General features: G+C 32.9%; 1 protein-coding gene across 2 annotated transcripts in view; it reads left to right on the top strand.

The window, feature by feature from the left end:
* Nucleotides 1–25,944, top strand: part of LOC127966581 (ras-related protein Rab-3C-like) — a 78,893-nt gene extending 52,949 nt beyond the window's left edge. The window contains exons 1-5 of one of the 2 annotated variants that reach the window (XM_052567684.1): nt 3,851–4,019; nt 5,971–6,180; nt 16,861–16,979; nt 20,956–21,080; nt 22,499–25,944. In XM_052567684.1, the coding sequence (XP_052423644.1) occupies nt 3,996–4,019; nt 5,971–6,180; nt 16,861–16,979; nt 20,956–21,080; nt 22,499–22,692 (672 nt within the window). In that variant the 5' untranslated portion in view covers nt 3,851–3,995 and the 3' untranslated portion in view covers nt 22,693–25,944. Of the gene's footprint in view, nt 1–3,850; nt 4,020–5,970; nt 6,181–16,860; nt 16,980–20,955; nt 21,081–22,498 lie in introns of those variants that run through there. The other variant, XM_052567685.1, reaches the window with a different exon arrangement.
* The last annotated feature ends 237 nt before the right edge of the window (nt 25,945–26,181 follow it).

Here is a 26,181-nt window from a genome sequence, read left to right as displayed (position 1 = left end):
GATCCATCAGAAGATTAGATATGTATGTATTATATCCCTAATAACCATCCCAACTGAATGCAAGATCACATTTAAAGGGCATTTCATTCATGATCCTATACTGAATTTTGGTCTTGAGACCATGTTGAAAATCTTGGATTGCATTTTATTTAAACCATGAAATAAAGTTTCAGGATTTGTATGTCAAAATAAAGGACTAGTAGTTTTGATTGTCACACAGAACCATTAATCATCTGTTATGTAAGGCCTTTATAAAGAGCAAAACATCTCAATTTCTGAGGCGCATGCGGCTCGATTGTCACTATTGAGAATGGACCACTCACTGGAGACCAGAAGGCTGGTTCAGGCCTGTGATTGTTCAGAAGATGTTCTGGACGGTTCTCTAGTGTGGACATCGTAAGCCCAGACCTGGTTTAATCCAGATCCAGCAGTGCAGTTATGGGGTCAGTGAGGAAAAGGGAAACTCCACACAATGACTCCAGCATCCTCAGGAACTTCCTTTAACAGCTTCTCTCCCAGAACCCCCATCTGCCACGTTAACACGTATAAATCATTATTAAAAATCTTCAACCCTCATACGCTTTACAAAAAGTCATACTATAAGATGTTTTGCTAACACTTAGGTTTATTATAGTTAACTTAAACTTAAACTGTGTGTGTGTGTGTGTGTGTGTGTGTGCATATGCAATGTAAATGTATATTCCAGCTACATTTTTTTTCATTAAGTTTAACTTGATGTACTACAATTAGCTAAAACTGAAATAAAAATTAAAATCTATACACAAATTACATTAAATAAAAACAATTTTAAAAAGTTAGTAAAACTTTACATTTAAAGTAAAACAGGAAAATACAAAAATAAAAACTATAATTCAAAATTAATTAATAATAAATTCATTAAAAACTACTGTAGTATATGAATTATAATTCGACAATTTACAGTGAATTTACAATAATGCAATAATGATCATTTATTAATGTCATTTCAAATTGTCTTATATTAACATAATTAATGCATCATGAATTAACAATGAATAATACCATATTTCTTATATTCTTATAAATTAATAAATGCTATAAAAAAGTACTTTGTTTATATCTCATGCGTCAACTAAAGTAAACATATCAAATCTTACTTGCATGTTTTAATGCAAGCAGGGACGCTAAAATAAGTGTCAGCATTTTATAAAAATGAAAATACTTAAACTTCTTGAAATGCATGTGAGATTTGCGAGCAGATGACAGACAGAAAATGAATTATATGATCCTATAGCGCCCCCATCATGTCAATCCAGTAACATACCACTGCAGGAGTTTGTGTATTTGGATCAGTCTGAAATATCAAAGAGCTGCAGTAATAGACATGTTTGGCATAATGTAGAATACATAGGTATAAACTTACCCTGCAGAAGTCCAGTTTGCCGACATGAATATCATTGTCACGGCCACCATGCTTTAATCTTTGACAAGGCCAATAATATGGAGTTTATTACAACACCTGTGCATTAAAATCCCATTGATGATGCTGCAAAATTAGTTAATACATGAGAGGAAGTATAAGCTCCAAAACCTGACATTTTATCCATGACATACCAAACGTCCATCGCCTGATCCCAGGTCAGCCAGATGGCCTTCGCGTCCTTCTAGAAGCTTGATAACATTTACTGTAGAGTTTGTTCTTTTGTTGAAGGTAGAAATGGCACCTGGGAGAATATCATATTACACCTTTTCAGCTTCCTTAGCTTGTCTCAACTTGCCCAGAGTCTGTAGACTCCAGCGAAGGCAGATCTGATCAGTACGGAGAGACTGGGTCCAGACTGCGCTCCTCGAGGATGACCTCCATACAGTCCTCCATACTGTAAGGCATCTCAAGGCAAACATATTGCTCTTTCAACTTGAGTATCCATTGTATTGTTTGTAGGATTGAAATTAGAATCAGAAGCTAACAGAATTGTGTATGGATTAGTATGGTTACTGTATGGTAGAGTATAGTTTTTTAAAATAGTGTTGTTTCATTTAAATGAAGTTCAAATATAATATAAATATTAGGTGAAAAACTAAAAATTTGAAACAAAGATTAAAGAAATAAAAAATGTTGCCTAAACTTAATTTCCTAACTAAAATGATTAACTACATTTACATTTATGCATTTAGCAGACACTTTTATCCAAAGCGATTTACAGTGCATTCAGGCTAAAACATTTTTTTTTACCTAACTAGCTAATAAGCTGAAATACTAAATACCAAAATAACTAAAAATGAAAATGAAATAAAAAAATACAACAAAACTAATAAACATGATAAAAAGAGCATTTAAACTAAAATCTACAAATAAAAGCCAGTTCAAAACATTTACAAATCATATGAAAGTATATACATAATAGTAAAATAACATTAATTGCTGTGAGCAATTACATCTTGCTTCTTAAAACTAAATCCACTATTACAGTTTGATTTAATTTTTAGACTTATATTGTCAAAATATAATAATTTGTTTTGTTTTATACATTTATGTTTACTTAAATTCAGGTTTATATAATTGTTTCTTACTATTAAATGTTTGTCAGAGATTTGCGAAAGCTTTAAGAATACCTAAGAAATATATGTGACCATGGAGCACAAAACCTTGACTTCAAGTCTTAAGTCTTTGAGGTTTATTTATAGCAATAGCCAAATACATTGTATGGGTCAAAATTATTAAGAATTCAATTGGCCATATTTTGAATTTATTTATTTATTTATTTTATTTATTTATTTTTTGCAACCACAGATTCCAGATATTCAAATTGCTTCATTTTGGCCAAATTTTGTAAAATCCTAACAAACCTTACATCAATGGAAAACTTATTTATTCAGCTTTCAGATGATGTACTGTATCTGCCAAGAACAATAAAAAATAAAAATAAATAATAATTAACCCTTAATACTGGTTTGTCACATTTTTGCTAAAATATTTATTAAAATTCAATTTGCTTTGACTAAAGAACATCACAACTATTCAATGCAGACTAAATATTTAAAAAAAATATAGGTGTTTTAGACCATAAAGGGGCATTTGTTATTGTGTCTATTCGCACTTTGACCGTTAGAGGTCGCGCTGATGCAACAAACGCGTCGTGTATCAAATAAACGCAGACGATGAAGCCAAACAAAAAAAATGATGCTCGACAGGGTTGCCTGTGAATGCAGTTGAAGATTAAATCAATCTGAAACCTTTACTGTAGCGTTACACGCCTCTCAATCTCTACCGCTGACAGACTTTATAGGGCTAGGCACTGAATTATTGAGCAAAATCTAAATATTAATTTGCCTAGGATAATAAAATAGGCCATCTTTGAACTCAAAATATATTTGAATGTAAGAATGTTTTACCTTGCCTACTTCCTGCCAGGGTTTTTAGAGGCTTTTCAGACTGACCAAATCAATTAGATCGATCTGCAAATATCTGGTAAATATTACATAGTTGTAAACATAATTGTGCAAATCTGATACAACTGATTTCACCATTTTGTGAATAAATTTGTTAAGAATCTAAAATAGTTCCTTATAATTACAACAAAAAATACTGAAATATATATATAGTTTATTTATACATAAATAATATACATCTTGAATTCGGATTTAAACGTTTTGGTTTTTAGTAAAGTACGGTCTGTTGATGTACAAAATTAACCTACCTCAAACGTGAATTTTGAAAACGCTTTTTTTATTAAAAGTAAATTGTTAACATATATAAAATATTGTTTTGTGCATTAAATTCTGAGTTTTTTGATAATCAATCGAAAAGACCAGTGTCTTCCGGGTTAGGACTACAAAAAGCAGAGCTGCTCTTTTCGAGAAAACTACAATTCCCAGCGGCAAACGCGACTGAGTGAGGTTGGCGCTGCCGGGAGCGCGCACAGTGGAGCGGCTGATGCTCAGAGGACACGGAGTGATCCGAGCATCACCGGTAACCGACTGAATTATCGTGCCAAATATCTTTGGGCTTCGGTAGGATGCGTCAGGACGGATCCATGCAGGTTTGAACTGGTCTTTTTAAAGCTTTTGTTGTCCCATATGTATTTATAACAAGTTATTCAATTATAATTCCAGTTTTCCTGAGCATTTCCGAATGGTATAGAAATGAATATAAGGCGAAATGTATCACAATTAATTGCTGTAACGTATTAACCTTGTTCTCATCATAATAAAATCTCTCGTTATGGTCAAACGAGCGTAAGGGTGAATAAAATGGATATTTGTTATTGATGGAAACACACCCTAACCCTCTGTAATGTGGGGGTTGGGGGAATAGTGCTGTACTAAAGCATTTTATAGCTTTAAATCGCTTCCTCTTTCTACATTGATCATTATAGTAATTATAAGATTGTCAGCTTGTCTGTATTTTTAGGATGTTCTTTGAGGATAGGTTTTATGGATGATTTTCTAGGTTATTCCAGCCAATGACAAGCTCTAAATGTTATTAATGTCAATTGTAAATAAAATGTGATGTTTGTTTTATTGTAGACCTGTCTAGTGTTAAACATGTAGTTTCTTTGCACGTGTAATGTGTAGAAATAAGCTCAATAGGTCAGTACTTTTCAAATTCAATTCACAAGTTGCGTCTTTACTGTAATTTAAACCATATCACAAATCTTTATTGTTCCCTTTTTACTAAGTGTGTGTATATATATATATATATATATATATATATATATATATATATATATATATATATATATATATATAAGAGGTTTAGGTCTTATTATATTTCCATATAATTACAGACTGATAATCTGTTTTACTGTACTACTATTTTTTTTTATAAATATACAGTAGGCTGTATTTGTATAAATACAAAACATACAATGTTTTTCGCAGTTATACCTTAGATATGCATAATATTATTATGATATTATTGCAAAAACAGTGTAAATACAGTAGATTATTGTTATTAGTGTTATTACTGATTAGAATTGTATTAAAGACAATTTATATATATATATATATATATATATATATATATATATATATATACCCTTTTTACAGTAAGTACCGTATTTTACGGACTATAAGTCGCATCAGTCCAAAAATATGTAATGACGAGGAAAAAAACATATATAAGTTGCACTGGACTCTAAAGCCCCTTTCATACTGAGATTCCGGCAAATACACGGGTAAAGTGTTCCGGCAATTGTTCCCAGGTCGCTAGATTTTGTGCTTTCACACTGCCAGTGATTACTTGGGATATGTGCGTGCGTTCACACACAACTTGTAAAGATCCCGTAATGACACGTAACATCAGGGCGTGACGTGTAATGTACGAGTCGAAAACTTAAGGCACATTATACTTTCACTGAAGCTGGCGAACGATCGGAAAGTGAGGAACTAACTACAGTTTGCACATATTTTTTTTTGTCGCAAACGTTGATCTTCCTTCAAAACAACCCGCAAAAGAGTTGCGCGAAAACGTGCGTCATCACTACGACAAGCCATTAGATCTGGCTTTTGTTCACACAGCGCTCGACCCGGGACTGAACCCAGCAATGTTACTAGGTCCCCGACCCGGGTACAATGCCGGAATCAATCCCGGGACGTGTTTGCTTTCACACAGAAGGTGACCACGCAATGTTCCGGCAATTTGCCGGGTCCGACGTGCAGTGTGAAAGGGGCTTAAGTGGCATTTATTTAGAACCAAGAACCAAAAGAAAACATTACCGTCTCCAGCCACGAGAGGGCGCCAGTATTATCGAACAACTTTAATTAATCCAAATGTTTCTGTTAATAAACAGCAGTTTAGTGTTAGATCTTAAACTGTTAACCTTCTTCAGTCCTCTGTTCAGATTGCTTGATTAGTGTTCACATCTTATATAATGTAGCTCAATAATAGATTCATACTGTATGAGCTTTTTGAAGATTTATTGGTGCAGATAAAATGCACCTGTGTGTTGCCGAAGCGGTTTGTTTGAATGTATCTTTTTCTCGTTCCAGATGGCTGCGACACAGAAAGAAGGATCTGACCAGAACTTCGATTACATGTTCAAACTGCTGATCATCGGTAACAGCAGTGTAGGAAAGACGTCGTTTCTCTTCCGGTATGCTGATGATGCCTTCACGTCAGCGTTTGTGAGCACCGTGGGCATCGATTTCAAAGTCAAAACCGTCTACAAGAACGACAAGAGAATCAAACTGCAGATATGGGTGAGTTGGCCTACATTAGACAGCAGGTTTTTATTAGACTAGTTATGTAGCTTGAAATGAGGCCGATTAAATTGATGCCTTGCTTGCCTCAGGTCAGTGCTTCTCAACTGGTGGGTTGCAATCCACTAAATTAGGCAGATGCCAGCATATTCCAGTTCAATATTTCTCTCCTTCTCTAAAGTAAAGAGTGCATCTGACTCCTTGTGCATGTAAATTCATTGCCTAGGGTGATGAATTTCATTTATGATCGGTAAACTAATCTATGACAAGATACTAACGTACTAGACAGAAGTCACTTTGTTGCATCATATTTCAAGACAGATTATTTACCAGATTCTGTCTTTTTGGCACAAACATACGAGTCATTGTGACTCAAAATGGATAAAATGCCCAAAGCAGGTGGTGAGCACACATGATGGATAAAAGTGGCTTAGTGGAATGATGTTTTGTACATTTGTGAGACGTCTAGAATGCATGTTCTCAGAAACCAGACAGAAACAGGAAGGTTTTAATGCTTTAAACCGAACTGATTTCATTCATGTGCAATTGAGGATTCAGTTTTGCCAGAGTTATTCAGCCTTTGGAGAATCATCTTTTCATGACACTAAATATATTTATTTTGTCCTTAATGCGAATGAAATCTTCAATACGGATTGATTGAAAAGCAATAATCTTTTTATAGGTGATACACAAGCTGTATGGAAAGTAGCCTAAAGCAAATTCCTGTCTTGAAAATTGCTGCATGTGGTTTCCAAACTGATTGGCCTTGAAGTCACTGATTCAATAACGTCATTACTGAACATCAACACTGATTGACTGCACATTTGGACAGTTTTACATCAACCTGAGTTCCACTGTCATTGACTGTATGATCAATCACTTATTTTTATACAAGCACAGCTGTTATTAAAGGGTTAATTCACTGCTGGCAAGATAGGATTTTAATAAAAGTTGTCAGTCTGTGTAATAGAAACAACAACAAAAAAAAAACATTATTGGTGTTAAATGCTTGAAAAAAAAACAGTGAAAAAGGGCTGTGGCAAAGAAATGTTGGAAAAGACAGAAAACAGGAAAAACTGAAAAATAACACACATTGTTCATTTACTTATATAATCGACAATGTAGCAATAAAAATGTGGAATTTTCTTTATTAATACCATTAAAAGTATGTGTAATAAATATTAATAAATATAATACATATTTATGTATAAGTAATAAAAACAAATCTTATATCAATACATATGCTTTTTGATACCGGCATATCCCTAGCTCACGCTAAACTCAGAGTTAACCTACTCTGAGTTGGTTGAACTAAAACAATTCAGCAGTTCTGAACCCGAAAACTCAGAGTTTCCCATCTCAGGGTAAGTCCAAGTTATTCCGAGTCCGAGTTCAAGTTTAAACTCTGAGTTGGTTGAACCTCCTGAAACAGTAATAAACATTGTTTCTTTACGTACTACTGAGATTTTAACAATACAAAGCTGGCTGAAAATCGGTGAACTCACCATTTAACTGCTAATTTAATGTTCTTACATCAATAAATTGTGTGTTCATAATAATTTTAGTTAAACTGTAAGCACTGGGATGTCTGAGAAATCTCACTTTTTTTTTTTTTTTTTTAAAGAAATAAATTTTTAGCGTGTGTTGAATTATTGAGTTTTTGATTGATTAAATACTGCTGTTGGATCGTTACTTACAATATTTCACAAAACGCAACCTAGGACATTTCAGTATGTTGGCCATGAGTTTACCACTGGATAAACGTGGTAAACCATTCTCAAGGGTCTTTATAGCTCCCGTCGCTCTCTTATTATATTAGCCAGATCTAGAGGACAGGAACAGCTGGGCTCAATGGTTTTGTTCCAGGAAGCTCAGCCGCATCAGCTATGAATCATGTGTCTCATTCAGCGCCGTGAGAATAGCTCATTTAGCATTATAGATCTGAGCGGCTTCATTTCGAGTTTCAAGAATGCAAGTCAATCAATCCGGTGAAAAGCTTTCCAGTCTGTCCCGGCATGCCATTTAATGTGACAATGCACATCTCAGAATGCTTCATAATTACTGTGCTAGGCCAAAAAGTGACAAGTAACTATTCCTTTTGTTAAGGTGAAACGTTGAAGCTAACAAGCTAAACTTTGTGCCCTGATAGAATGCATCCATTGTAATCAACAGAGCTTAAGCGCATGTTTTACTAGCGTTGTGTCCATTGCTCTCAATGAACTGAGGGTTGTAGAAGTGTGTCAAGAAACTAGACTCTCAGATATCACTTCACGCTCGTTGAGGAGGCATTACAATGAACTAATTACGAGTTTCCGAGAAGAAACCTAATAGGAAGTGTTCCCACGTACTGTACCTCACATGTTTTATTAAGATCACTCCGTGATCACCTGACACCTCTGAACCTGCTTTAATCGCACAACATCCGGCATACAGAGAGTTCACTTACTGCACTTCACAATATATGCTGTATATTTACTGTGTATCAGTATTACAATGTTTTAATATTGTCAGATGAAATCCATGCCAGCTTAATTAACTAACAAATCATCGAGGCTAATACTTGATAAATTAAAAATTTGAATATCTCTGATATATACAGTTGTGCTCATAAGATTACATACCCCTTGCAGAATATGCAAATATGTTAATCATTTTAACTAAATAAGATGGATCATGATTTTTATTTAATAAGCTATTTCACATAACAGATGTTTATATATATACTCCACAAGACGCAATAATAACAGCAGCGTAATGACATCATATAATTAAAAAAAGACATGTACGAAAAACTTTTATAAAGAAACAGCCAAGAGAACAAAACTACATAAATGTTATAATACATAAATGAAATGTGCACTGTTTCTTTTTTCTTTTTTACATGATTTATATTCATGGTTTCTAATATTTGTACAGGCGTAACATTGTTATTTCAATACAGTAATTAGCTATTCATATTTAAAACAATTTTTTTATATTTGAACAGATTTGTTACGTGACAGCATTAATTAAAGTTTCTTAAGGGTGAAGAGATCATGTTATCTGCATCTCTTTCGCTCCATCAAGCCCCTCCCATAATGGCATCATCACTCAAATTAATGCATGACTCTTACATTATCTGTAAGTAATACTATAATGCAATTATGAAGTAATTATTTTATGACGAATAAATCTTTCAGTGAGTAAAACCGACTGTGTCTATAGTATTAAAGACAACACAACATTTTTATATTATTTTTAAATTAATTTTTGAATGATTATTATTTTAAATTATTGTCCCTGGATCAGTAGGTTACTCTTGTAATAAAGTAGCATTGGTAGCGGACAGATTTTAAGTGTCAGTTCTAATTCTGTTTACATGAAATAAGCCTGGCCCCGAGCAGGTTTAGGTTTATGGACCTTTTGTTATTCCTGGATGAGCTTCGAAGAACCAACCAGTACAAGATCATGCCGAATCGTACTAAATAACTAAGTTAGCGACTTCTGAAGAATGAGCCCCTGGATGATCCATGACTGGTTTTCTTGTTTTGTGATTGTTGTTCATGAGTCCCTCGTTTGTCCTGAGCAGTTCTGCCAGCCTGCTGTTCTTCAGAAAAATCCCCTAGCTCATGCACATTCTTTGGTTTTCCAGCATCTTCTGTCTATTTGAAGCTTTTCCAACAGTGACTGTATGATTTTGAGATCAGTCTTTCACACTGAGGGCAATCAAGGGACTCATACACAGCTATTACAAAAGGTGGAAACATTTGCTGAAGCTCAAGAAGGCAACACACTGCATTAAGAGCCGGGGGACGTAAACATATTCTGTAAGGTGCATGTAAATTTATGAGCACAACTGTGTATACAAAAGCTGCTTTAAATGCAAATGATGCCCAGACTAAATTTTGATTTAATTTAGTTAATAGAAGTTAATTGACCAGTTATTTGAAAATCTATTTATACCAGCGTCCTCATTTTACAGGTTTTTGAGTATATTTTAAGTAATATTGTATATAATAAATCTCACTTGCTACCATTGAATTGCACATATGTAACATACACAACATTTAGCCAGAATTCTCTCAAACACCTTTGAAACAAAATAAGTTTCATATATATTATCAATGCAGTATTGAACTGTCACAATATTAATTTATAGAATGAAGAAAAATGATAAATTATAAGATGGCCAACAATCTTAGTCAAATGTCTTATCACTGCTTGCAATAAATAATTGACGAGGTTTGCTTTCTGTCTTGTATTTATCATTTATAGCCTACTTTTTAAGTGAACATCTAATGCCTGTAATCTTATTTGCAGTCGTGGGATGGGAGGGTTGTTGTTATCAGTTTAGAATCAGGTTTGAAACGTTACCAGTCCTGTGCTTTATGCTTAATTTCTTCCCAAAAACTGTACGTTTGTCGTCCGTGTGCGTTGTGGTCAGAGGAGACGCCACCACCGATGACATGACTATTCATCTTGAGCTATTTTTACACTCACTCGTTCAACCACGAAGCCTTTTGGGAGAAATCGTAGAGGTAAAACGAGGAAGTGAGTGAGTTCATGTGTGTGTGCGCATGTTTTCTTTTCCCCGTGGCGTACGTTTTCTTTCATTCACAGAGATTTGCTCTATGTTTTTGTGTGCAAGCGTTCTGAAATCAAAAGTCTCAGCGAATCTAAATTTGTTCCCTGAATGGTGCTTGTGTTATGATAAGAAATCTGAAGAACCAAAAAAAAGCTAAAGGCCTTTCAGCTGAAAGAAACATTGAAACAACATTAATATTCTTCCGGAAATTAATTCATCTTTATTCATGCAAAGAATATGTTAAGAAGTGTTATAAATATGATGTAGTATTTATATAATAAATAAAAATGGCATGCACACACACAAACATTTTTTTAGGGGAAATGGAATCATATTTATTCATGCCATAAAAATAAAGTTTACTAAATATTATTTATTATTTATATAAAAGATATAATATATTTAATTATATTAGAAAATTATATTTTATTAAAAAACATATCTGATGCTTAATTATCAGGGTTATTATGGTTATCTAAAACTAAAACCATATAGGTTTTTGTTGCTATAAAAATGAAAATAAAAATTTATGAAAAACATTAATGTAAACTATAATATTATCTCAACATAATCTCAACTTAACATTCAGTTATACGGGGCCAAGATTTGGACCAGTGAGATTTTTTATAGGGCGGGGCTAGCAGAACCAGAAACGAGTGAACTGTTATTAAATATCAAGCATATTATGACACATCAAAGCTTGTCTTCCATTATAAAAAGCTGTTTGCACTATTTTGCTTGGTGTTCGATTTAAAAAAAAATCTGCAGTAGATGTATAAACCGCATGAGTTTAAACCATCATTAACTGTAGTGATATTGTAAGTGTGACATTGGTTCATCGCCTGTCACGGTTCTCTGTGACTTGCTGTCTGTGAATTTCTTTGCAAGCGTGAACCGATTTCTTTAAAGATCTCTGCTCGAGCGTCTCTCCCTCAGACTGTGAAAGTGTCTGCTGTTTCTTGTACCAGTCCTCATTTGCTCAGCTGCTGATCTTTAGTATTTTCACTCACTCGCAGCATTCACCCTTTTAAATCAAATCACTGCAGCAGCCCCAGAAGACGGAGGTAACATCCCATCTCCTAAATGACACGCTCGCATTGTCTAACATTAATTTATTGGCCCTATGAAAGGATAAAGGCTCAGTCCACACGAGTCACAGATCAATAAAACTCAGCGTGGGATCTGGAGCGTCTCCAGACACATGAATCTCTCGGATGGTGTGCGAACGGCCCGGCCCCGTCAGAATGAGGGCAATGCATTAACGAACAAGCTCTTCATTACCTTAATGACGCCACCGCTGCTCTGCCATACAGGAAATGACCACCATACTCTCTCTCTTTTCTAATCCTTTAATGCTCAAAGAAGGAAAATCAAATTGCATTTGAGCTTGAAAATCTCATATTTCTTGTTTGTTAAAAATAGTTCATGCATTTTTTAATGCAAAGGCATATTTAAAAGTTTTAATTTATATAAATGACAATATAACAAAATAGCAGTGTTTACCTGCTTATATTTATACATATGTTTTTTTAAATAATTGTATTATTATAAATAAAAACATAAATACTTAAATTGTAGAATTTAAATAGATAAGTATATTACATATACTTTAGAAATACTAGGTTTTCCTGTTTTAGTATATTTAGTATATATTATTGTTCAAAATATCAGGTCAGTAAATTTTTTTCAAAATAAATATTGTATTTTTGGAATGAATAAATAACAAAAATAAAAAAAAAAAATGTAAATGAAAAAATAAATAATGAAAGCAAATTATAAATGGTTTCCAGCACAGATGTTTTCAACTGATAATAGTAAGAAATGTTCCTTGAGCTTCAAATCAGAATATCAGAATGATTTCTGAAGATCATGTGACACTGAAGACTGGAGGAATGATGCTGAAATACAGCTTTGATCAAAGGAATAAATTGCATTTTACAGTATATTAAAACAGAAAACATCTATTATAAATTCTAAAAATATTTCACAATATTACTGTTCTTACTGTATTTTTGATCAAATAAATGCAGCCTTGAAAAGACTTCTTTCAAAACCTTAATAAATCTGACTGACCCCAAATCTTCCTTCCTATGTCACAGTGTGTGTGATGTTGTTGTGTTGTCTCTGACCTTTCAACAGCACCTGTCTCACATCTGAGTCTGTTACAGAAATGACTCCATCATTTTTGTTTTGTTTTAGAGAACATCACCACTGAGCCAGAGACAGAAAAGCCACATTTATTACAAGCATCTAACAGGTGTTTTAGAGCCAATGAAATGAAAGATATAATGATTTTAAAGTAAGCCAGTTTTCCTTTTTTCCAAACATGTTCATGACTTAATATATTGTCAATTTGACCAAAATAGTTCTCTGTTTTAGTTACTGATGTTATAAAGAATATGAAATATTAAGAATAGTGCTGTCAATTTAACATGATTTACTGTTTGGCCGTGGTGATGTTTACCAGTAGTCATCATTTGAACTCCCTGAACAGCTTTAACATTGACGTCTCTCCGCTCACGCTGACTCACATTAGTGTCATACTTCAGTAACATTACACGTGTCGGATATGAAGCTATTCCGCTTGCATTAGACTCACATGAATCATCCACCTGCTTCACACATCTTTTAGTGCTCCCTTACTTTATGGAAAATATTGAATGTAAGGTTGTCATTTACAATTTTTGATGATTTAATTATTTAAAGCATTAATACATATGTTTGTCTTTTATATATATTTTAAAATATACTTTATTTATGAACTTCTAAAGGTATATTTACTCATGCCTGATTTTTATTTTATTTTATAGTTGTTCATTTATTTATTTATTTATTTTAATTTCATTTTAAAAGTGGGCCTGTTGCTTACATTTTTTTATTTGATTGTAATAGTAATACATATCTTTTTATTTATATATATATATATATATATATATATATATATATATATATATATATATATATATATATATATATATATATATATATATATATATATATATATATAATGTTATTGTTTAATTTTTTTTTTCCTGATGCTGTGTTTTCTTATTTAACATGTTTGTTTAAATTAGTTTTTATTTATTTTATGTGTATTTGGCTGCTAAAGCTGCATTTTCTCATGATTTTATATAGAATAAAAAATATTAAGAATAGGGCTGTTAATTTAATATTATTTAATTATTTTAATTATTTATATTTTTCTATTATTTTTTATTTTATATTTTTTATTATTTAATAATTATTTAACCATTTTTATAGCCCTATAAGTTTTTATTTGTATTCAGTTATTTTATTTTTTTAAGAATTATGTAGGACTAATTTTAAAATGCTGATTTAATTGCAGGATTTTATACTTCATTACATTTATTATTTGATTACTATTTATTAGCTTCTTTTTTCTGTTGTACGATATATTTTTTTGATTTACTGGTCTGTCAGAATAATGCAAATGATACATTTAATTAATTAATGATTCATTTGTTTGTTTAATTGATTGACAGGCATAATTTAAAGACTGTAGGAGTTATGTGTATGTTATGACAGTGAATCTGAGCATGTTTCTCTCTCTGGAGAGCTCATGGACGAGTCTGACCAGCACCTGCTCAGGGAGCGACCGCATTTCGTTTGCTCTTATCAGCAGCTCTGTTTGCGGTAATTAGAGCCGTCCACTCAAGTGTGTGTGTGTGTGTGTGTGTCCAAACAGAAGCCTTTCACAGAGCCATAAAGAGACACTCAGAGCCCATTTTATAGTTGCTTGCGGTAGTAGATCATCATAAAGCCTCCTAATGGAGCCTGATGCTTCATTTTGTGGCTGTGTGTGTATGAATGTGTTTGCTTATCGGTCTCTGTGTGTGTGTGTGTTTGAGTGAGTAAGGTGTGTGATGACTCACTGGATCTGTGTGTGGCACACACGACCACACACTGCTGGGCGATTCGGGTTTTGGCGGTTTGTTACGGTCCGCTGCACACTTGAGGTCAGTGTTAGTGGCCCATGGAAGACTATTTACAGTCCTTATGAACTCTTAATTTACTTGATTTATGGACATGTACATCTCCATCTTTTTGATTGATTAGTGTATATTATTGTAAAGATGGTCTCAGAATGTACTAACGTATTCCACCTCTAGAAACAAAATTATTGTTCTTTTGTTTTTCTATTTTAAACAGCCTTTGTTATGCGTGATAACTTAAGGGGTTATTATAGACAAATAAATCTTAATTATTAAAATAATTACTTTATTTAATAAAGTGCACTTTAATCAAAGAAAAAACTGAAATTTATTTCAGTTGGTTTCCAATGAAACATTTCTCTTTTTAATTGAATTTAACTTTAAATAAAAATAAAATGTAAATAAAATTAATAAAAACTAGACCTAATGAAAACTAATTTAAATGACAAAAACACACAACAAAACTGGACTTGAACTTCATTTATTTCAGCTAGTTTCCCAGAAAAACTCTCTCTTTCATTTCATTTAAATAAAAATAAAAAAAAACATCATACAATAAAAACATAATATAACGATGTAGTAAATGTTTAACTAAATAAAAATATAGTTAATAAAAACTATAATAGTATCTCAACTATACCAAAATAACAATTTAGTATCCTGCAATAATTATTATTATTACTACTATTTACCATGGTTTAATTTCTGTTTACTTCATTCAAATATTTGTAATTTAATGTTTGTGTTTTTGTGCAATTTTGTATAAAGCAGTTATTAAAAAGGTTATTAAAATAATATATGACATTTTTATATCACAACATTGATTTGCGTTATCAGGATTTTTTCTGTTCTGTTATATTCATTTTGCTATCATTTTATGAGAAAGGATTGAAACTGAGCTCATTATGAGCTTATTAACATTTAATCGCCCACTTTTACTTATCAATAGCCATTTAGTATTCAGCAACTTGAAGAACAACCATCATAAAAATACAACAATGCACAGAGACAGTGGAAATGGTCATTTAAACTAAATTCTGCTGTTTGTAATGCAAGAATCCTTGACTAACATTATAACTGGGCAGCTGGGAGAAATGACATGCTACAAAAGCATAAATACGAGCCTTTAAGGTCCACACTTGGCTCTGTTGCATCCTCCCACCGAGCGCACGCTACTGAAGCTTCCTGCCGAACTGCTCGATCGCCATGGTAACCCCTGGCAGGTCTCCGCTCTTCCTCCTGGGCCCTGCTAAATTTGGGAACAATCTGGAAGAAGTTAAATGTTAAATGACTCACCTTTATCACGCCAGCTGAAATGTTAAATTAATATTTAAATGATAAGAAATGCATGTATCTTCAATCAAATGTCAAATCTGCTTTGAGGTTCTTTATACAATAATTAACTTCACTGTAATCGCTGTCGAGTTTGCTTTGAAACCACTTCCACCTAGATATTGCTAATGAATTTGGCAAAGTAACACATCGAATTAAATGTGACGTTTTAAAATAGAAAGTGAAATACTATGTGCTTTTAAACATACTCCAGTAACTCAAACTTTTTTTGTTTACAGTGTAAATTCTAGCAAAATATTATAGTTACTACTATGAAATCATAGTAAAGTAATAAAGAAGATTGATTCATATTTTAAATCCAGAGATGACAAGAGGACAATAGTAAGTTGTAATGTTAACTGAAATATTGTATTTTGGTGTAAACTATGATGAAAAGTGTAAAAGCCCATTTATGCCACATAATAATAATTAAAAGAAAAGGTATTTGTGACTTTTTATCTCACAATTCTGACTTTTTCTCTCCAAAATTCCAAATAGAACATATATAAATGATAAATATTTTTTTAAATTAATACAATTGTTAAAATCTAATATTAAATGTATATTATTTATTTAGAAATAATAATAATAATAATAAATAATGTATATATATTTATATAAGATATACATTTATTAAATAATATTTGTTTTTATGAAATATAAATATAAAAGTAAATATAAACAGAATTCCTATTTTTCCCTTGCAATTGCAAGTTTATATCACACAAATCTGTTTATATCTCAAAAAAAATATATATATATTCTATTGCAGAAATAGGCTTCTATGAAAAAAAAAAAAACTAAGAAAGCTGTTTTGTGTGTATTTTCCAGGATACTGCCGGGCAGGAGAGATACCGCACAATCACCACGGCGTACTATCGTGGAGCCATGGGCTTCATCCTCATGTATGACATCACTAACGAGGATTCGTTTGGAGCGGTGCAGGACTGGTGAGTGACCCAGAGCCGTGTGGGAGGAGACCCCTGGACAAATCCTCACGGCCATACAGTGATCACGCAGGGCCGCTTCTGCAGCATTTGAAGTGTGTGTGTGTGACGTTAGCAGAACAAAACTGCAGTGTTTAAGAGAAACTGTGTGTATGTTATTGTTCCACTAACACAAGCGCTGTGAGTCTGAGAGCCTGAAGGAAAGAGAAAATGTTCTGAGAAATATCTCATTACACATCACCACGAGCTTCAGTGACTCATTGTTGGGGATAAATATAATAGCAGGAAGTTTTTACACAGAACTTTAAAGTTATGTCACCAACAAAACTGTTATACCCAAAGGAGATTTTTTTGTAATATCAAAAAAATTATATGCAATGCCATTTTTTAATGACCACTATATGTGTGTGTATGTGTGTGTGTGTGTGTGTGTGTGTGTGTGTGTGTGTGTGTGTGTGTGTGTGTGCTCTTGTTTTTGTGACATATCAGGACCCAACTCTGTATAATGACATGGGTATGACACAGGTATTACAAGGAGAGGGTGACTTATGAGGACATAACCCTTGCCCCAATTTTTCAAAACGCTTATAAACCATACAGAATGAGTTTTTTTGAGAAAGTAAAAATGCACAAAGTTTCCTGTGAGGGTTAGGGTTAGGTGTAGGGTTGGTGAAGGGCCATATAATATGCAGTTTGTACAGTATAAAAACCATTACACCTATGGGATGAACCCACTTTACACAAAAACAAACATGTGCGTGTGGGTGTGTGTGTGTGTGTGTGTATTAATTTTTTTTGCATGTTTTTCCACAGAAAACTAAATGTTGGTCCTGTAATGTAATGTTTAATATTTTGTTCTACTTAGTGATTCACATCGGCTTTAACTTATAAAATGTTGTGCTTCTGAGTGAAACAGAAAATTAAGTGGGAAATAATTGAAAGTAGGACATTATTAATTTTGATTCGTTTGGACCACGAAATGTAGGTCATGATATAATTAGTTAATATTATAATATTTTTAATACATAATTATTCATTTTTTTATGTAGATTAACAGTTTTTGTGTGTGTTTTTGTTAAGTATAGACGTGTTTTGGGGTAAAGAAAGTATTTATTTTGATGAGATATTATGAAAACAGTAAAGCTTTTATATATAATGCATTGTAAATGTAGTTTTAATGCATGAATTATGCCTTGTAATGTACCTTGTAATGCATTGTATGATCTCATTAATAATTACAACCACATTTATAACACATTTTAATACTTACCGTATCTATTTATTGTTGCACCTTTAGAAAATTAAAGCTCATGACAAAAAAACAATGTACATTATAAATACTTTATCATGCATTATAAACTAAAGTCTTTAAGTGTTACCAAACCGACTTATTTTAAATATTTCATTCACAATCAGTTCAGTTTTGAATTCAGGTGGACTAAACGCTCTTCTGTGAGCAGTTAAAGAGACCTTAGAGGAAACGTGGCATCACTGAGTCCTCAGGAATCCGTCTGGTTAATATTTAATAAGAGTCATTTAAATTTCTCTTAGTATTAAAGAGCAGTAGGGCTGGGTTCAGGGCTCTATTGATCGGCTCTGCTGGGCGTTCGGCTGGGGTCAGTGAGCAGAGGTTGATTTAATTAGCGTGAGAAGACAGACTAATGAACATCCTGATAGGAGGCTGAGGAACGGAAACAGGAATATAGCGGAGAAAGACGACCGGGGATCAGCTGCTGAGTCATTAAAACCACAAGAAGACTCGTCGTCTGAGCTTTATGACGTTATTAAGCAGAAATGAGACCTGAATTTAGTGAAAGGACAGAGCTTCGGAGGTAAATTTGCAGTTATACTGCTTCATCAGCAGATGTTATCTTCCTAAAGTAGAAATTAAATTCTGGCTCCATGTTGATGCTGATCTCTTCCTTAGAATCAAAGCAGACAAAAAAATATAGATCTGGCACCATTAGAGTCTGTTATGAGCAAATGACTGCAAAAACACTTAACAAAAAGCATATCCTCATGAAGCTTGACATTCAGCTAAATATGGTTTGAAACACTAACAATGCAATGTTCTAATAAGAATATATTACACTTTCTATTTATTTTATATAATTAAAAACATTAATAAATAAATAAATGTATCTACTAAAAATATGTTTTGATAATATACTAAATTAAATAAATATATATATATATTATTAGTAATAAATAATGTTATTTACTATTTCTATTATTTTAATTGTAGTAATATTTATATTAATATTTATGTTAAATATTTATATTAATACATTGAATAAATAAATGCTATTTATGCTATAGAATGCAATATAATAATAATACCTTAACATATTTGTCTTTGTCAAAAATTTCCTGTCATCTATTTTCATTTCTTTTTTTTTCACTAAGCCTTATTGAAATGCATTATGGGATTTGCCATTTATTTTAATGCTTATCTGAAGTGCTGAGAATTAAGAAAGAGCTAGAAATAAAGAAATGCTAAAGTCAATTATGACAAACCCCATAATAAAGAGCAGAATGTCCTCTCAAGTAGCTTCAAATAGATAAATATTAAAATAAATATATAAATAAAAAATAAGTTTTCTCAGAAGTGTTTATTTTTTTAATATTTGCATTTTATTTGTATTTATTTTTGTTTGTATTTAATCTAATTATGTAACTGTATTTAATGTAAATGTAACAAAAGATACTACACTGCCTTTTTATAGTAATTTGGCATGTAAGGTTGATTTAGCTTACTAGTTTAGCTTACTAGTAGCTATAACTCCCTGAATGATGAGTAGCCTGTAGTTCTGCAAGCTAAAGAGTTGAAGCACTAGTGACAGTTTCTCTTATCGTCAGAATAGAGCTCACAGAAGAATCTGAGTCTGACGTTACTCAAGAGACAGCAGCTGCGGTCAGTGAACAGATACCTAATTAAACCAGACGTATGTGAAAACGCTGGGGAAACACAGAAACAACTCTTACCACGGTCTCTACGACATACATGAGCAAACACTGTAATGTGTCGTGGGCTTCAATCTGCACCAGCTGTCTGCTGTTGCTATGACACCAATACAAGCCTTTAAGACCTGAGATGTGTAGAAAACATCATTTGTAAACGCTAACAGGTGATGTGCTTGCAGACGGGAAGATGGAGCCCTGCAAATGTGGAGGCTCAAACCTGCAGAAAAATACAAATAAATATCATAGTGAAAGAAATAAAGAAGTGTTTAATCATTTTAAAAATACATTTTAAAATGAGTCAATAAAAACAAAAATGTAATGATAATAATTATAAAAATAAATATAAATAGATTTTAAAAATAGGCGATTTGTTTGTAGACAAGAGGATGGAGACCTAAGCCTGTATAAATTTTAAATAAATAAATATTAAAATAAACAAATATGAAAATGTACAAAAATAAATGAAAGAATAACAAATTGAGTTAAAGAATAAAAATAATTGAATGATGTGTTTGCAGATGGGAAGATTTATAAATTAAAAATAAATCATAATAAATAAATATACAAATAATCAAATATGAAAAAATAAAAGAAAGAATAAAAAATAACGAAAAAATGTATCAAATAATTGGCCGATGTGTTTTCAGATAAAAAAAGGTGAAGCCATGTATGTATGGAGGCTAAAACTTATTACATTTAATCATTATTAAAATAATAATAAAATAAATAAAAATCATAATAAATATAAAAGTTAAAAAATATACATAAAGTAAAAAAAAAAAATAATAATTATATTTGTTTTATTATTTTTCAATTATATATTTATTCATTTCTGCAGGTTTGGTCCTCCATGTGCATACAGTATATGGCAGTACATCAAGAAGAGTGGAAATAGGACATGCACGAATCGATGCAGCATGTTCTTGTCGTGGTGCTCACTCATTTGCATACCTGTATGTTGGCCATAATTGCATTGTGAGAGTTAATCCTAACATCCTTGCTTGTTTTTAACTAGGTCAACCCAGATAAAGACATACTCGTGGGACAACGCGCAGGTCATCCTGGCGGGAAATAAGTGTGACATGGAAGAGGAGAGGGTCGTGTCTTCAGATAGTGGCAGACTGCTGGCAGAGCAGCTGGGTAAGTTCACTCGTCCCAACCTCATCCCAAAAACTGAGTTTGATTCCTCCAGAGACCAATTAGAAGCGTCTGGACCTGTGGAGCCAGTCAGGTGGGCAGCATGATTTCATTTGAACTAGTTCTGCTTCAAGACCCAGATTTTGCATTGGACATTAAATAGAGACTGAACAGTCTATCATGTTTTTTTTTTTAGTTTAAATAGATTTATTCATGTTTTTTGAAGATGAGAGCGTGGCATGCAACCTACAAGATGGCTACAGATAAATTTGCATCAAAATACAGATTTTAATTGGATGCATAACCTTTGACATCATCAACAAAGGATGGGAAGTGTGTTCTCCATTTTTTTTTAAAGTTGTGCTCTATTGTTGATTGCATATTATTTGTCAAATGTATCTTTGTATTTTCCTTTTTTTATCCATCCAAGCTGAACAGAAGCAGCATGTCTGCTCTTATATGAGCACTGTGATGGAATATATACCTTAGACGTCTCTCATGTTTGCAAATCTTTACTGTGCATAAATTAGAACATATGGAGGGAATCACAGCTTTGAACTCGGGCGATAATTAAACGCATATAATTGGATGACACAAGAATGTGTGAACAGCTCAGACTAACACTGAACGGTGAAAATAGACAGACTTACTGCTTGTTTGGTGTGAAAGAGGACATACCCTTGCCATTTTCAGACCATCAAATCAATTACATTTCATTAAGGATTTGTCATGATTTGTAAAAGAGCATGTTACTGAAATGTCACTGAATTAAGATGCTCAACATAACTACTGTATACATATCCTAACCCTAACGTTGTGTGAAATGTGCTTTGTGTGAGATGCAGCAAACAACTGAATCATATGATGGCCACGTGTTACTAAAATAACAATGCCATTCTTTAATAAGGACAAAATACACTTTGTAGTTTTTAAATATAATTATTATTGTTAATAGTAATACATGTTAAATTACTTATTACTTAATATCATTTTGTCTTGTTTTTCTGACATGATGGATTTGTTTTCACTAAGCTTGCAGAATTATGTTCTGGGATTGGTATTTATACTATATTATTATAGTATATAGTGTATATATAGTATTATTATATAGTATTTATTATATTATGATATTATATTATTGCTTGTTACATCAGTATTTAATTTATATTAGTTAAATTAACTATTTATGTTTAACAAGTATATGCATATATTTAATAGATATAATACTTCATGAAAATTTGGGTTGTTTTTCTGCCATTTTGAATGTTTTCTTTTCTTTTCTGTTTTTTGAAATGCATCTGGGATTGCCCTTCACCAATATCAATACCAGTCTTGATGAAGTGAGATATATGTAGAATATAACTTTCTCGCTCGGTTTTCTGACATCTAAACTGTGCTTTGGTGTCGTTTCTGTCTTCCAGGTTTTGAATTTTTTGAAACGAGTGCCAAGGACAACATCAACGTGAAGCAGACCTTTGAGCGTCTGGTGGATATAATCTGTGACAAGATGTCAGAGAGTTTAGAGACTGACCCCGTAGTGACCACAGGAACCCAGGGAACGGCCCGGTTAACGGATAACCCTCCTCCACTACAGCAGCCCAACTGTGCCTGTTAGTGCTCAGTTTACATAGTAGCACAAGTGTGTGTGTGTAACACCTTTAGATAGATGCATATATCCTTTAATGTCATAGAATACAGGTGCTGGAACAACTTGAATCTGATCAGTGCATGTCAGGAGTCATGTGACTCTTTACACCCAGTGGAAACAAGCTGTCGTATGGATGCAGTCTTGATCAATGGCAAGCAGTTTTTCAGTGTTTTTAAAAAGTGGTATGGATAAACCTATGTTGCATTTCTTTGGTCATCAGTTTTTGGTATATTTGGCCTGCAACTCTGTTGCACCACAAGGAGGCGTTCAAACAGGACAAGTTCTTGTATTACAAAACCTAAAGTCCCAATGCAGGGTTCTTGAGACACTTTTTAAAATGATAAGATGCAGCGGCTAAAGACATCTGTCTTGGTGCATGTGAACAGACCAAACGAACCCAGAACACAAGAATGAGTTGTGAACGATTGCTACTTTTGCCTGTTTTGTTCCAGCACCTTTGCACTAGAGTCACGTCTGTTTATACGGTGCCTAATTCATACCGACACATTCTTTACTGTCAATCAAAGTCCTAACGGTCTTTACAGCACTGTTATTGAGTTCATCAAGACTTCATCCACATTGCATGCAATAAACAAATAAAATTAGTTTTTTTATGATTAGGAGCTCAATCAAACTGACCTTTTACTAAACTCCACTTACATAGTTGCGAATTAATAAAAAATCTAATAAAAACGTAGTTATGAATCAGAGTAAACTGTGATTTTTTTTTTTTTTTTTCAAATAGTTTTGGATGATTCTAAATTGACACATTTTCAATTTTCAAAAATGTAAATATAATTACATCATCACACAGGACTGTCAGGCAGCAGTGCTGATGTAGGATTGGCCAGATTTTGTTTTAGGGTGGGGCTTAGTGAAGGATCAGGTGCTCAAGGAAAAGGATCTTAATGGCAATGCAACAAAATTGCATTAATACACATAAACACACTCGTTTTGTAGGTCAGGAATTCATGCCATATTAATCAAAATGAAATTTCCCATCAGTGAAATGAGCTGCATATCTCTAGTCTGTGTATATGTGTACCGTAGATTATTAAAGATTATGTCATCTTTATGAATACATGACCTATCTAGTGTATATAGTTTTGTATATACCTCAGTCAGATTAATATAATATTGTGGATTTAAGTAGCTGTTGAATACAGGGAGGAAAATGTGCATTTAAATGTTTCTATACAATTATTTCGATCACCGTAAATTAATTAATGCTGACTAAGTGAAATATTTATCTATTTATTAAAAGCAAACAGACTTTAAATTTAAAAAAAAAAGTAAATGTGCTTCATGAGCTGCGTGTGTCTGATAAGGAAAAGTTCTTCTAGGTGAAGTGGATCTTGTATTTTTCCCCAAGCCCTTTTTTCCTCCATTTCTCTTTTCTGTTTATCGCTGTCGTCGGTTGTTTTTCTCTGCTGGCTAAAAAACTACTTTGTGGAGGATGTGATTTGCTGTCCCTGCTCTTATCTTGTTTGATGCTCATGGCCAGAGAGGATTCAGAGACTGTAGATGTTAGAAAGAAACCGCTTCACTGTTGCAGAGTCAGAGTTTGTGCTGAGTCCGGTCGAGGCTCGCTGGAGCTTGTCTTGTAAAATGATACAGCAATAGCCAAGAAAAATGTGTCGGCAGCTATTTTCAGGAGAAATTAGTCACTCATCAATATTTCATCCCACAAACCTTAAAAGACTTTGGCCATGGATGGAAGTTTTTTTTTTTTTTGAGTATATATACAATTTTAAATATTGATTATTTTGGCCTGAAATATAACGTGACATGTTGCTGATCGGTTTCATGAAATTCATCTTCTAATTCAAGATGGTTTTATTTGTTTCTCGTCCCTAGAGATTGTCCAACTTTCAATGTGATGTATAATAATCTAAGTTAAAAAATGAAAACACAGCCCTTAAACTACATGGTGTGGTCTGTAGATGTGTGTGGTTTTTGTGAGCGTAGTACAACAAAAAGTTTATATAACATTAGCCCTACAATATCCGGCATATTAAAAATGTATTGCGGTCACAGACTGAATACGCCGGTCCATATATAGCTAATAGTTCATTGATGTGAATAAAGAAAATCAGTAAGAAACCAAACTTGTTTCCTCACCACAAGCTATGTTTAGCATCATCCCTGCATGAAATTGTATGGCATCTCTATTTAGATACCTTTATCTGTATAATCTTCTTTGTTCATTTATGCATCCCTCAGTATGTGGGGTGCAGTGGGCCAGCAAGTGCAATATTTCGAAACCCTATCTCTTGTATATAGTTGGATGACTGTGTGTGTGTGTGTGTGTGTGTGTGGGGAGCATCTTAATGTGCCATGCTGATTTTGCACACTATCGTTACCCATGTACGGATGATCGCTCTGCCTCAACTTTTGTGTTAAACTATCTTTGTGCTGACATTAAGACAATATACTGTGGAGTTACATCAGTATGTGAGTGTGTGTGTGTGTGTGTGTGTGTTGGTGTATATACTAGTATGGAGAAAAGTAAATGTTGATCTTGTTGCAAGTCATCTTTGTAGTTTTTCTTTGTGTGTAAATCTCATTCATTTAGCGCATGCATAGGGCTATATATCTGCAATCACTCTACTGCAGTAGTTTTACAATAGCTGTCATTTCAGGTGTACAGCATGCATAAAACAAGCTCAAAAGGGAGTGAGATTATCTAAATATACAAAAAGTACTTGTACTATAGTTCAGCTGGATATCAGATGGCAATGATTTCTGTGTCAAAAGATATTATTTTACCATGCTATGTCCCCAAAAAAACATGGTACTTTCTTGTTAGACAGTAAACATTTAAATTATTTATTTTCCTAATTTTATCAATAACACGTCAGATTTGCTTTTACCTCAAAGAGGAACTGTGCAATTTCCAAAGTCCCCTCAGAACATTAAAATGTTCATTTTAATTTTTCTTAATTAATCTGAGGCTTTAAGCTACTGTTCCCAAAATATGGAGATTTATTTAAAATGTTGTGATTTTATTCAAAATAATTTATTTTTAAAAAGTGCTGATAAACTTTTGGTTTGTGTGGAAAAAAATCGTTGGACCTTACTTGTGATATCCGCAGTGATTTCTAATATTTTATTTGAAGGAATCACTCTAGAGCTGGTTGTTCTATATGTGTGGCGTGTATGACAAAAGTGTATCAATTACTGTTGAAAATACCAATAAATATTCTTATTGTGTTGATATTTCATTGCTCTTTTTGCTGTATTTGTTAATTTTTTGTTCCAGGTGTCATGCTAAAAAAAATCATGAAAACTGATTGCCCACTGTAATCACTTTTTGGCAAGTGTAAAACTGCATTTTATGGGTTTGGTTGGTCATTTATTCCAACAGGTAATAAGAATTGCATGAGCAATAATCTGTCAAATAAAACATTCATGAATGCAATCAAGTCATTTAGCTCAAAGCAGTCCTTTTAACCT

This window comes from Carassius gibelio, chromosome B10, assembly GCF_023724105.1.
Source record: "Carassius gibelio isolate Cgi1373 ecotype wild population from Czech Republic chromosome B10, carGib1.2-hapl.c, whole genome shotgun sequence".
In the NCBI taxonomy this organism is placed as follows: domain Eukaryota; kingdom Metazoa; phylum Chordata; class Actinopteri; order Cypriniformes; family Cyprinidae; genus Carassius; species Carassius gibelio.
This window is presented reverse-complemented; position numbering and strand designations above follow the sequence as displayed.